The following is a 14,593-nucleotide window of genomic DNA, read 5'->3' on the forward strand; positions in this document are numbered from 1 at the left end:
TAATGCAGAGCTGGGGTTAGGACAACTTCAGTCTCTCAGCTGCCTGCTGCTAGCTCACTGGAGCATGAGGAGAAGCAGGAAGGAAGCAGCCATGTGCCATTCATGAAGGCAAGCTCTCCTTATCCCCTCCAAACCCTCGTGTTCTTCTGTGTCTCCACTCTTCCTTCAATGCAACATCTTACCCCTTCCCTATTTCTCATGCGACCAGCAGCCACGAGGAACAAAACAGTGGAAGCTGATACGTTGATCATGCAGAAGCTGAGAGTAGAGTGATTAAATGGTAGTTAAATAAAGACTGGGAAGTGGGTGAGGGTAGGGGCATGCAAAGCATGGCAGACATACAGAGGCATCCCGCTGTACAGAAGAAAAAAAAGTTCTAAAGTTCCGTACCACAGAAATGTAACTGTAATTGACAAGCATTAATTGTGTATTTCAAAATAGCTAGTAGAGAGGATTTCCAATGTCTCCGACATCAGAAAATGATAAATGTTTGAGCTGATAAACAAGGCAACCCACCTTAACTAATTAAGTGCTGAAGCATCCTATAAATATGCATAGTAACTATGTGCTATGTAAAAAATACACACACACACATATATAAAACTATCTGAGTAAGGAAGAATTAAGTAGAGGAGAGGAGAGACATGGAGATGGGCTGGGAAGAGCACAGGAAACTTCAAAAGTGTTGCTTATATTCTAGTTGTTACTGTTCATAATTCTGCTCTATCATTTATAGAGTTACCACTCTACCTACTGACCTTTGTATATAACATGACTAGGGGTGGGATGTAGCTCAGTGGCAGTGCTTGTCTATCGTGCACAAGGGCCCTGTGTCCTGTGGGGATGTAGCTCAGTGGCGGGTGCTAGTCTAGAATGTCCAAGGGCCACTAGGGGTAGGATGTAGCTCAGTGGCGGGTGTGTGTCTGGCATGTAGAAGTGCCTTGTAAGTCCTGTCCTTAGCACTGACAAAAATATCTTTATAAAATCACACAATATAATTTTAAGAAAAATTCAAACAATAAGAAAGAATTCCACCTGGAAGCATTTTCTTTTAAGAGTATCACGGTGTATAGGAAATCACAATAGTTACAACTTGTAACATCTGATTTTGCAGCTAATTTTGTGTCCTGTCATTTTTTGCAAACCAGCTTTAGGAATGGCACACACTGTGTAATCCTTTGCCCCTACTACTAAGATATGGGCAGGTGAGATGGTTCCGTAAGTAAAGGGGCTTGCTGCTAAACCTGACGACCTGAGGTCAGTCCCTGTGACTCAAATGCTAGAAGGAGAGAATCAACTCCTGCAAACTGTACTCTGATGTCTACACATATACAAGTGCACACGTGTGCGTGTTCTCCCTCTCCTCTCTCTCTCTCTCTCTCTCTCTCTCTCTCTCTCTCTCTCTCTCTCTCTCTCTCTCACACACACACACACACACACACACACACACACACACACACACACACACACTAGATATTGCCGAAACTACTGACCAGGATGGAGCAGAGCAGGAAGGTGAATAACCAGGCTCTGGTGTTCTGCCCTAAGGCCTTCACCAGAATCAGGCAACTGAGGAAATTTGCCACTCAGAAAGCACAGCGGGTGCTGATGAGGCACTGCAACGACAGACCCACATACAGCCTGGCCATCAACAATCCCTGAGATGCTCTAATGAACAAGTGTGTCACATGACTAGCATCCATTGCTTTGTCTTGGCAAGAGAGGGAACTATAATTACGCTGCTGTCTGCCGCACCCCCCCCCCCGATTTATTTATACTACCTCTCTTTGGGTTTCATGCATTAACAAGACTATGTTAATTTCTAAAACTGCTTATTAGATAGGAACTATTTCACTCAAATGAAATAAAAAAAATGCAGTAACAGAGACACCACAGCCTTGATTAGGTTTTATAATAACCCTTTGTCTCAAATGAGCAATTTACCCTCTTCCTTTTTCAAGGAAACCCTAGGAAAAGAAATGTCACCCCCACCATTGCCTGCCCACTAGGACTGGGGCTCAGTTTTCAGCAACCGAGTGCTACAGTGGGCTGCCTGTTTGAAGTCCAAGATTACGTCTTACGCTTCTATGAGGAGAGGAAAAGCCACACATGGTCCACCCTGGATTTATTAATTCTCTGTAAATTCTCTCTGCCCAGCTTGGGTGCAGCAATGAGTTCATTTGTTTACTTGCATAGCAACAACACAATGAAACCTCAGTCTGACCTTAAGAGCACGCCCTCCCGAGCCCCACGCAGGCTCAGCCCACCCTACTGCTCACTTCTCTTCACTTTTCCCTCTCTGTTTTGGGGACGTGACTTACTTTCCTTTAAGGACGTTTGAGATTTGATTTTATGCTGGAACTAAACTCCTTGCAAGTCATCTCAATCACAGGCAGCCTCTCTCTCCACTTGAGTGAAAGGCGAAGGGAAGGCTCCGAAGTGGAGCAGCGCTCTCGGGTCACTGGCATTTGACACAGCTTTGTGTGGCAAAGCACTCACTGGGAACAGAGCCTGATTGTTAAAGCCACCAGCATGTCTCCCCGGCTGCTGCCAGGCAGCTCTTTGTATAGAGTGAGCACTAAAGCAATATTTAGTTATGACTGACCAAGTACCAAAGAGCAGCGAGAAGCCCTGGACATCAAACCATGGTGGGAAATGACGTCTGGGTTCCCCAAGTGACCAAGGTCTTTTATGGGACAAAGCTGAGTACAGTTTGAGACAATTAGGTATTGAAAGTCAATTTTTATAACCTTTTCAATTGACTGAAATGTTCTTTTGCATGAAACCATAAAGGAATAGGCATTTGGGCTCTTTTTATATCTGAATAAATTCAACAGAACCATATGCATTACATCTAGATTTAGATGCTCTAGACTGCCCTGTTGGACCATGGGCGGGAGGTGATGGAGGAGAAGTCTGGGACCCAAATGCCTGTGGGTATTGTTTCTCCTTGAGTAGGAGACCTCTCATGGCTCAGCGGGAGGAAGGATGTGATGGCTGGCGGGACAAATAGCACATATGGCAGAATTTGGTGCAAGTTCTGAAGATGGCTGCCACGCTGAGAGGCACCAGGTCTATTTCTTTGCCTAGACCATGAGGCTTATTTCGGGAAAGATGGTAGGAAATAGCAAGTATGAGGAGGAAGCACTTCCCTGCCTTATAATAAAGCATGGAGGGCAGTTCTCCAAGTGACGAACGTCCTGGACGTTTCCTTGTGTGTAAGACCTGTGTCTGGTAAAAGCTGATTTTCACTGGTGAGGACAGTTCAGCCCTTGTACCCCTGAGTCTCCACTTGCCCTTGGCAACTTCTAGAAGTTCATCTAATGTGCTCAGAGGCTGTGGATGATGGGAAGGTGGGATGGATCCTAAAGAAGGGGAGGAACAAACTGTCAATGTTTACGGGTCAAGTTGAATTTTTTAAAATGATTTTTGAGGACAGGTCATTTAATAAACTCTTTCAAGTGATTCTGGGGGAAAAAAGCCCAATAAGGATATCTAGATCAGAAAATTTTGTCAAAGACCACTAGAGAGAATTCTGTTTCAGTGGCCATTTCACAGTCAAGGGAACTAGAGTTCAGGTGGTCACTCAGCTAGGGAAGCGAGGAGTAAGTGGGTACTTCAGTTGGTGCCTCCAATCTTTTCCTCAGTGTCCCATCGCCTTTATTAGTGACACACAGCACACAGTTTCTAGAAACATGGAAGGAAATGCTCTCAAAGAAAGTGGCTTCCATATTCAAGAGACACAACTTGAAAATTAGGTATCTTATGCTTTGGGGGTTCCCCTTCTACAGCTAATCCAGTCTGGGAGACAGCTCCATTTGATTACATGACCTTATCCATTTGGAGCAAGGCTGTCATTTGAGATGTCCACATGGCCATATTCTCGGTGGTACTGCAGATCTGGCATCTCCCAGCTGGGTGCTTTGGACAGGCAGCTGGGTGGCTGGGACATCTGCGGTTCTCCTCTCTCAGCTCTTTGGCTCCTATGTGGATGGGCGGGGCAAGCCTTCTGTAGCAACGTTAATTCTTACTGGCTAACACAGGGTCTCAGCACCCAGGGTTCCGGTGGGCTGGAACTGCTAATGAAGTAAGTGCGCCCTCTTGTTTTAGGCCTGGCAATACCACCTATTCACCTGGATGTAGAAACCATTAACATCGGAGTCAGCCAGACATGAGCTCAAATCAGTTCTGCCTCTTGGGAAGGGCAGTGAGTGAACTCCAGCAGATTGACTTCTCAGACCTCAGCCCTTTTCTCTGTTGAGGGGAAGGAAAGCTGTAGTAAGCATGTCATAAGCCGCCAGGGGGGTTAGATGATACAGAAGATAAAATGCCCTTCAAAATGGAGCAGAGGTTCGGAGGTAACGACGGTCATCTCTATACTTCAGATTCGAAGCCACATTGCAGAATAAGATGGGGAAACTTAACAGCACCATGTTTCAGACCCTGATGTTCCCTGAGGTTCTTTTGAAGACCTCTTAGGTGTCTCCAGAAATTAACAGAGACTGCTGAGGAAGTTACTGCCCTGTGCGTGAACCACCTGCACCTCATTCAGCTGGGCATATTTCTAATATTAGCCAGGCGCAAACTGCAATCGGTTAGCTGCATGTATCCCAGGACAGCTATGAGTGTCGCCCAAGACATTTGTAGATGGTACTGACATTTTGCAGTGTCAGAAAGATTGGGCAATTCTGCGGGCTGTTACCCTGACACAATGGTTCAGGTATGAATACTTAGAACAGAGTGCTTTGACCTCTGACATTTTCTAGCCTGGCATTTTGTGCAATGAACTCTGACGAGTCGGTTTTTGCTTTTCTTTTGTTTCTTAAAGATGTATTCAAATAAGGCCATCCAGGTTTTATCATTCAATAATAAAAGAAGCAGTTTTCCTGCCCACCCTCCCTCCCTCGGAGAGCATTATCCACTCAGTGAGGCCTCCTGTGGCAGGCAACATCTTACTCACTCAGATAAGCAGTTGCTTAGTTAGCATGCAATCTGAGGAAAGGGAGGGTTAGCCTCTGTTGACTTGGTGCGGGTGTGTAAGAAGTTACGAATACACCCTCAGAAATACGTATTATCTACGAGCTTTAGGACAGAGTGTTGATGCTGAATCTGAAGACTTCAGCATTGAGCAAACAAAAAGGACCTTTGTTCAGTGAAGGAGGTGTCAGGGTTTGCTCATTCCCTTGGCGTGGGTGACCGTCTGGGAACACAGCCTTTCAGTTCAGGGTGAGCTCAACAAGTCCCACCCTTCCCTGCTTGGTGACCTTCAAGGCTGGGTGTAAAATGCACCTTGATTTTTCAGGGGAGAAACATTTCAGTGCTCTGGACAGTTTCACAAACTAAATAAACACTTAGGAATATTTATTAGATTTGTCTTTATATAGACATGTACACTTCTGGAACAAAATTTTACTTTTCTGACTTTATATGAGAAATACCTGGGGGTATCCTCTGCCCTGGAATGAACTTTTTAGCTGTGTGTGAGAGTTTAGAAAGAGAGAGAGGGGAGGGAACAGAGAGGCAGAGACAGACAGACAGACAGACAGACAGACAGACAGACAGAACAACAGGGAACAAAGGAAAGGGAGGTGAAAAGTCAGGGTTTGTCAACACCGAAAACTTTAATTTCCTCTAAATCTATTTTTTACTTGTTAGTAGACAGATACTATTGCTTAATATATATAGCATTTAGATGACTGGTATCTGAGGTTGTTATGGCAACTCATTTCGAAATGCCTAAATGACAACAAGGGAAGTCTTTGGTTCCTAAGCCAACAGTCATGAGTGTGTGTGTGTGTGTGAGTGTGTGTGTGTGTGTGTGTGTGTGTGTGTGTGTGTGGTGATGATTCAGTGTCTAAGAAGGCATAGACTCCATAACTAATGCGTTTCAGGATCTTATATTACTTTTCAGGAACCAGCCTGGAAGACCTGCCTAAAGCCTTTGAGTCATTTCCTGGCAGCATTTGTCTGAACCCTAGTTTGGAATTGCCCGACTTAGAGATGATGCCATGGGGCTTGGTGAATCTCCACAATCCTTGAGTTTTTTAAGTGGCCACCACAAAATAGTGCTTGCCCCAGCCTAGACTGTGAGGGCAGCTCATCCCATTTCCAACGGGCCCATGAGCTCCACCGTATCAGTGAGGTGTGCATGTCTTATGGGAAGAGAATGTTGGGTTTCCAGGAGAAAGCTTTAGGCTGGAGATGAGCTTTAAGGTGTGAGCAGTTTGAAAACACAGGACAAGAGGGGAGGTATCCTAGACATCATGGCACCCACAGAGGCTGCTCTGAGAGAATACAAAGTCTAAGTTTTCCCTCCAGAAGACTATGAAAGAGTTTATTAGTCTGCTGTTGGGTTTTTTTTTGGGGGGGGGTGGGTTGTTGGCTGTTTTTTGGGGGGGCACCACCAGCTCCCAAATAAATCACACACAGAGGTTTATTCTTAATTATGACTGTCCAGACTTAGCTTGGCTTAGTTTCTTGCCAGCTTTTCTTAACTTAACTTATTCCATCTACCTTTTGCCTCTGGGCTTTTCCTGTTCTCTTACTTCTGTAAATCTTACTCTTACTCCATGGCTTGCTGTGTAGCTGGGCTGGCCCCTGGAGTCCTCCTCCTTCTCTGAGTCCTCAATCGTCTCTTCCCAGATTTCTCTTTCTATATATTCGCTCTGCTAGCCAGCTCCACCTATCCTTTCTCCTGCCTTGCTATTGGCCGTTCAGTTATTAGACCATCAGGTGTTTTAGACAGGCACAGTAACACAGCTTCACAGACTTAAATAAATGCAACATAAACAAAAGTAACACACCTTAAAAGAATATTCTACAACACTAGTCTTGCTGTCTATACTAGGCCTCAGATAAGAAGCCCAATGTAATGTTTTTCTATTTTATTTTATTTTTTGAGATAGGGTCTCATGGAGTTCAGACTGATCTTTAACTCAAAATGTGGCCAAGGACTGCCTTGAACTCCTGACATGATTGCCACTGCCTCCTGAGTACTGAGATTATAAGCATGTGCCACCACATCTGGCTTAAATGAAATCTAGGGTCAGGCATGCTAGACAATTGCTTGTTTACAGAGCTATATCCCCTTCCCTAAAGCTCAAATTTCTGTCAATCATTATTTGCTTTAGTATCACATTTATTATTCAAGGACAGTTACGATGATGGAAAATGAGTGGTGTACCCTCTAAGGGTCTTCTGGTGGAAACTGCGCTTTCTGCCACACCACGTGGTCATGAGCTGTTGGGGAAGGTGTGAACAGTAGGAGACTGAGTGAGTAAGAAGCCCAGAGTCACCTTTTGGTGGTTAGTTTTGCGGTTAACTGAACTTTCAGAGTTTGTTCCTTGCTCCCACTTTGCTCAGTCATTCGTCATGCTGGTCTGGGTGCTGAGACTTGGTTGCATATCTTGGCTTCCTAGAGTCAAGCTAGTCTTCAGAAGGAGGCAGAACATATATAATCCTGCTGGTTGCAGTTAAAGCGGTGAGTGGAAAGAGCAATCATCAAGGGCGGGTGGGATGGCTCTGTGGTAAAGGCACTTGCAGTTAAGCCCCGTGACCTGAGTTCAATCCCGGGGACCCACGTGGTGGAAGGAGAGAACCGACTCCCGTGAGCTGTTCACTGACTTCCACATGTGCATCGCACTCACACACATACACGGAAAATAAATATATAAATGTTCACAAAAACCTTAGCTAAGTAAATATTTGTTTTAAGAAAAGAATAACCATCGGGCAATGGCAGCGCACACCATTAATTCCAGCACTCGGGAGGCAGAGGCAGGCGGATTTCTGTGAGTTTGAGGCTAGCCTGGGCTACAGAGTGAGTTCCAGGAAAGGCTCAAAGCTACACAGAGAAACCCTGTCTCCAAAAAAAAAAAAAAAAAAAAAAAAAAAAAAAAAAAAAAAAAAAAAAAAAAAAGAAGAAGAAGAAGAAAGAAAAGAATAACCAGCATTGTTTCCCCATGGAGCCTGAGTGTGAAATGGGTGTGGCCCATGGTAGTTTGATGACCACTGAAGAGAAAGGTGAGATTGTTTTCAGACCTTTGAAGACCTTTGACTTCAGGGCATTTGAGCTTTCCAACCCGAATCCAACTCTCACATTTTAAGTAGAATTTCCCCTTTTTAAAGACTGAAAACTTTTTTTTTCTTAAATTGAGCTTTTCAAATTATTTGACTATGAGTAACTCATTTAATTTAGAACTGTCTGTGAGTTCTTGGCAATCTCAACACATAGTTAGAAGTCTTTGCAGAGTGAGAAAGCGCTAGCTTACCAATTGTTTTCCAAATGTAATGGAATTGTCAGGAGTCCCACATATAATTAATGAGGCTTGCGTGATGAGCTCTCCTAAGCGCTTGTCTATGTGTTGATTAATTTCTGTTTTGCACTTATAAAGCTTCATATTCTACAGCCCAAAGTTTTCTTTTTTTAATTCAGCTTTCAAACTTTTGCACGCCCCCCCCCCCCCCCCCGGCACTCTGCCCATACTCCTGATGAATAAAGCAGTCCTGCACACAAAACGCAGAGGGAAGACCAATGAAACCAACCAAGTGTCCCAGTGTGAGGCTTCCAGATGACTTTGATTCTTCACCACTCTTTCCAGAATCTTTACAGAGCCAGGGAGAGACCCGCATGCTCAAAAGGCTCAGCACATTTGCTGGGAATAGAGTACATACAGATTCGGCACATACCGAGAAACACACACGGTCCGTACATTCGACATGATCATTGAAAATTGGGCTCAGACACCTGTTATCCCTGCATCGGGGAGGATCAGAAGTTCAAAGTCATTCTCAGCTACTTAACGAGTTTGAAGCCAGCCTGGGGTCACTTGAGACTTTGTCTAAAACAAACAAAAACCAAACCCAAACAAAACTCTTGAGAAAGGAGAAAGGAAGGCAAGAGACAGAACTCATCTGGAAGCTCCCACGATGGTAAGCATCACGCAGCTTTCCACCTACTGTTCCAGTTAATTTTCCCAGCAGCCTTTGTGGTGAACAGGCTTGTTCCCACTTCACAAATGAAGGAGCAGTGTCTGAGAGAACACCTGTAATTTGCTGAGCACACAAAGCCACAGAGCCATAGTGGGAGCCAGACTAAAGTCCACAGAGCTCCTGGTCTCCCTGGTTCAAAGGGGCCGGGGAGTGGGGGAGGGGAGTGGGGAGTGGGGAATGGGGAGTGGGGAGTGGGGAGTGGGGGGGACGAGCGGGGTGGGCGGTAATTTGATTCTCATTCCCACTCCCTAGGTAGCAAATTCTGGCTGTCGGTTAACATGGGGGTGCAGGGGGGCAGGTGGAGGCTGGAGTTTCCAGAGGAGCAGAATGGCAAGGCAGAAGGCAGAATTCACGGTGCCCTTTTTTGGAGTGATTCATTAGGGCACAGTGGCGGATGAACCTTCTGAAGCCCACACTGTAACGACGCGGGAGGGTTCTGAACTGTGGAAATCCCCACCATAGTCAGACTGGAACACATCCAAGCCCGCCATTGTCTCTCCTTAGTGTTTCTCTGAGCGCAGTCCTGGGCCAACTCCCACTGGAGTTGCAAAGCGTTTGAGAAAATGTAGGTTTCTGGGTCTCCCCTCCTAGATTCCCCGAAGGAAGGGCTGTGAGGTGGGCCTAGGAATCTGCATCTGACTCGATGTCCCTCCCTCTCTGGGTGTCAGTCTTGCTCACTAAAGCCTAAAAGCTCAGAACAAGTTCCCACTGCTTCCTCGTTTTCCTTGAACAGCTTTTAAATACCACAACCAGAACTCCTGGGAACACCTAGGCCTTGGTTTGTCACCATTTACAGACAGAAAATTAGAAGAGAAAATGAGTGTGTTATTTAGCCAGCCAGTCAAATTTCTAAAATGAGGAATAATAATTAACAACCAAGCCCGCCTCTGCTCTCCTGTGCACTGAGATCGGGGTCTAACTTTCGTCACTAAGATTCCCATCCACTGGGAGTTACCACAGCCAGGGAGATGGAGCCCCAATTCTTAACGCAATTACTATTGCCTGGAAGGTCGCAATGACGTCTTAGCAGCTAAGCCATCTCCATTAGGAAAGAAAATTTAAGATGAAAGAAAGGAGGGATAAGGAAGGTAGGAAGTGGGTAAGAAAAGGAGGGAGAGAGAAGGAAGGAGGGAAATCAGGAGGGAAAGTGGGGAAGGAAGGGAGGAAGGAGAGTGGACTAGAGGGAGAAGGGAGTGTGGGGAAGGGAGAAAGGAAGGGAGACTGGGAGAGGGAACGAGAGGAAGGGAGGGAAGGAGAGGACAAAGGAGAAGGAAGAGACCAGCGAATGAGGCATGGAAAGAAAAGCAAGAGTCAAAATGAGTTCCTTGTGGGTGTGAGCCAGCCGTTCAGGGAGCAGGGAACCTGCAGTCTCCAAGGCACGAGCACACTCACACAGGGAAGTTACAGAGGACCCTGGTGCACAGCAGGGAAGGGCTAGCCTCGTCTCTCCTGTCCTTCCTAACCTAGTCCACCAGTCGGATCCCCACTGTGGAAGCTCCCACTTCAGGTGCCCGGAGCACCTGGCTTGGTCTGCACGGCATAAAGGCTTGTGGGCTTCTTAGAAACTGCTTCCCTGCTGCAGGGCTTGCTGGCCCTTTGCTGAACACAGAAGGCTCTGGGGTGTGGAAGTCACAAAACAAAACAGCATGTGGAGTGACCCAGAGCCACCTGAGGGCCTCCGCCCCTGACATCAGTGGAGACCAGGAGAGGAGCCAAGGAGAAGGCTGCCGTCATCCACAGCACAGGCAATTGGGAGCAGTCTGAAGCTTCAGGCTGCCCAGACATGGAACTGAAAAGGTTGAGACTGAAGAGGAAAACATGTCACCTTCCTGCCAAAATAAACTGTGATGAAAGTTTGGTCCCCTCTGCCTTTCAGCCAAGCATTTCCTGTTCTGGCCTCCTCTGTCTGCCTCCAACCAGCTCAGATGAGGGGGAGCTATTTTTAAGGTGCAAGCACCCGAGACTAAGAATGAGAGAGTTACTTATTTATAGTTACACCTTTCAACTGTTCTTTCCCCCTCTGGGGACGGAGGCCAGGCTTAGTGTTCCCTTTGGAGCTGAAATCGCTGGAGTGAGAAGGGCTTGGGAAGGTCACATGGCTCTGTCTATGGCCTTTAGCCAGGATCTCTGTCCCGGGGACGCTAAGTAGGAAAGAATTCCTCCTATTAGGCAGAACTCAAATCATGTGCCCTTGAGATGTGCTTTGTTAGAACAGACATTTTGTATAATAGGTGACTGGGAAACGCATTCATTGTTAAGGAATCCAAAAGTAAGTCTTTCTTCCCCTGGCTCCTTTAAAAAAATAGGAGTTCCAGGGGCTAGAGAGACGGTTCATTGGTTAAGAGCATTCATTCTTGCAGAAGACTCGAGGTCTGGTTGTAAGTACCTACATGGCGGCTAACAACTGTTGTTAACTCCGGTTCCAGGGGATCCAACTCCCTCTTCTGGTTTCGCTGGGTACCAGGCATGCGTGTAGTGCAGAAATATGCTATCAAACCACTTATATACATAAAATAAAAATACCCAATCTTTAAAAAACAGATGTACTTAGAGAAAAGATGCTAGTATCATGTAAGCAAGTATTACCTAGCTTACATAGATTGGTGCATTCACTACACTTGGTGTCTGTGGAGTTACAAGCTCTTTCTGGTATCTAAGTTCACCCTTCTTCTTGTAATCTTGAGATACTTTCTTAGTGTATGAAATCAGTCTATTCTTAATATCAAACCCTGAAGGAACCACTAGAACTTTCTGACAAATGAAAGAGGAAATCCCTCCCTTTTAATGGGCGCAAAAACATCATTGTGGGTTTGGCTGTTGGCCTGTAAGTCCAGTGTCATTATTTTCTTCCCAGCACACACCCATCTGACCTTGTATTTTATTGTTTCCCTCATTGTAAGCATTGTGAAGACTCTGTTTAGTCTTTAATTCACCACTTTATCACAAGTATCAAAAACACAAAACATGTTCAATATTCGTTATTTAATGAATGCATTTCTATTCATCTCACTTGTTCTGGGTTGAGACTCTAACAGGTGGTGCTCCCTAGCCATGTGACTTGGGTATGGTCTGAGTATCTGCCCCCCCCCCAGGAATCTGTTGCTATTAGAGCCTTGGTTTCCAGGATGGGAGACAGTTGAACCTCTGAGAGATGGGTGCTGATGGGAGGTCTGAGGTCACTGGGGGAGTGGCCCCCAGAAGAGATGAGATGACAGCTGGAAGGGTCTTTGCCTCAACGGAGCTAATGTCAAAGGCAGGCCCTAGAACTACCAAAACTCTGAGATTAATACATAAATGTTCTCTCTTTATGAAGTTAGCTATCTCAAGTATTTAGTTATAGTGATGAAAATCTGAGGAATACATCACATTTTTCTTTTATTGTTTTAAATGACATTTTCCTAAATATCCAAGCACTCACCTTCTACCTTGGAAATTATTACAAGAATTATTTCAAGGAAACAAGGATGGATTAATTCTAAGTCCACTAATATCTATGTATTTTGAATAAACCATTTTTTTTATTTTATTTTACAATACCATTCAGTTCTACATATCAGCCACGGGTTCCCCTATTCTCCTCCCTCCCACACCCTCCCCTTACCCCCAGCCTACCCCCCATTCCCACCTCCTCCAGGGCAAATCCTCCCCCGAGGACTGCGATCAACCTGGTAGACTCAGTCCAGGCAGGTCCAGTCCCTTCCTCTCAGACTGAGCCAAGTGTCCCTGCATAAGCTCCAGGTTTCAAACAGCCAACTCATGCAATGAGCATAGGACTTGGTCCCACTGTCTAGTTGCCTCCCAAACTGATCAAGCCAATCAACTGTCTCACCTATTCAGAGGGCCTGATCCAGCTGGGGGCCCCTCAGCTTTTGGGAATAAACCAATTTTTAATCCCAAAAATCTAAAGAATGAGTTGGTAGACAGGATGTACTTTCAGCCTCTTTACTTCCTCTACTTTTGATTAATTAATTACTTTATTTTTGTCCAGCCAGACTAATTCATGAATTAGCTCTTGCCCCAGGAAAAGGGATCCACACTGCGTCGGTAAGCCTGAGTAACAACTGGGGCCACATTACTCAGGGAAGAGGTAGAGAAGAGTGCAAACCATTTCCACACAGAATCCCAGTCAGACCCATCACACAACTGAGGAGATACAGTTGTATACTTAAGTCTGATCCAGGATGAAATACCATTTACACTGGCTGTCTGTCAATAGTACTTGGCACATGGTAGTTCAAGAAAGTTTTTTGCTGGATGTGTTATCACATGCCTGTAATCCCAGTACTCAGGCATCCAAGGCAAGAGGCTCTCAAGTTCAAGGACAGCCTGGGATGAACATAGTGAGACTCCATCTTGGAAAAAAAAATTTTTTTTTGGTCGTTGACTCATTAATGGAAATTTGATGCAATAATGATATCTGGGGTAAATCATTTAGTATGTTTGCTTTTGGGCAATTTCTAAGTATTATTTGGGGATTGCCTCTCTTATTCTAAATGCAATGAATGGCATAAAAGAAGGAACAAAATTCTAGTTAATCACTTACCTTTTTGCTTAGATGGGGCCCATTAGTGCCCCCAATGTTTCTCTGAACTGATGGTGGCACTTGATACACGTCTTGTTCTGGGGTTCCATGGCCAGTAGGTACTTGGTAAATTCCCTGATTCTGGTAGGAGGGTGGTACTTGGTAGACAGTATCACGAGATGCTGCCTGTGAATTTGGCACTTGATAGAGTTTCTGTTGGCCAAAGTTCTGATGCATAGGTCCAGGAGTAGGCTGCTCGTGACTGGAGGTCTCTTGCACTGGACCAATCAGAAGTTTCACCCGGTTGCCTGGGACGATGCCTTGGCGACCATGTAGGGAACACAGCCACCATCCCTCTAGTCCTCCTGTGTTCTGCTCTATGACAGTTAAGATGTCTCCCTTTCGGAAGGCCAGCTCCTCAGCACACTCGGGGACATTGTCATATAAGGCCCTTGCCATAAGATTCTAGGAAGAGAAAACGAGAGAAGTGTGTTAGAATGTTCGGTCCATCTCTTTAGCAGTTATAGAGCCCATGTGTTTAGGGACAGGCACAGTTCCTGGAAAAAGAGAAGAAATATGAACAATAGCCTGCGAGAAGGAAAGCAGATGCTTCAGACAAAAGACAGACACAGCTACCCTGTGTCTGCCACCAGTGACATCAGACAGACTCCTCAGAAAAGCTCAAGACCCCAGAAGAGATCTTCCCTCCATTGGCGGGTGCTTTGCCAAGGAGCTGGCCTAGCACTGCCAAAGAGTTATGGAGGGGTCACCAGGCAAAGCATTTTTCTAACTTTCTGAACGCGAGCTGAAGGGGAATAGTGTTCCAAGCTGTTCGTGCACCACAGTGGACTGTTCTCAATGTTTTCATATATTCCAGGCAAAAAAATAAGGCAAAGATAATCCTAAATGACACATACTACAAACAGAAATTTTATTCGGCATTGAAATGTAAATAGAAGTACACATAATTGTGCCTTGGCAGGGCTTCCCATATCTTTTATGATTAAGGAGGCCCTTGGATGCAGGAAGAACCCACAAGCAAAAGCATAGAGATGTGCTATGGTAATCAAGCAGAGACAC

The 14,593-nt window shown here is 45.4% G+C and overlaps 1 protein-coding gene across 2 annotated transcripts in view; it reads right to left on the minus strand.

Moving 5' to 3' along the window:
- Nedd9 (neural precursor cell expressed, developmentally down-regulated 9) overlaps window positions 1-14,593 on the minus strand; it is a 124,481-nt gene that overhangs the window by 16,725 nt on the left and 93,163 nt on the right. For both annotated transcript variants that reach the window (XM_076573223.1, XM_006972804.4), the window contains exon 2: window positions 13,535-13,978. In XM_076573223.1, coding sequence (XP_076429338.1) covers window positions 13,535-13,978 — 444 coding nt within the window. The remainder of the gene's footprint in view (window positions 1-13,534; window positions 13,979-14,593) is intronic.

This window comes from Peromyscus maniculatus, chromosome 5 (genome assembly GCF_049852395.1).
Source record: "Peromyscus maniculatus bairdii isolate BWxNUB_F1_BW_parent chromosome 5, HU_Pman_BW_mat_3.1, whole genome shotgun sequence".
Lineage (NCBI taxonomy): Eukaryota > Metazoa > Chordata > Mammalia > Rodentia > Cricetidae > Peromyscus > Peromyscus maniculatus.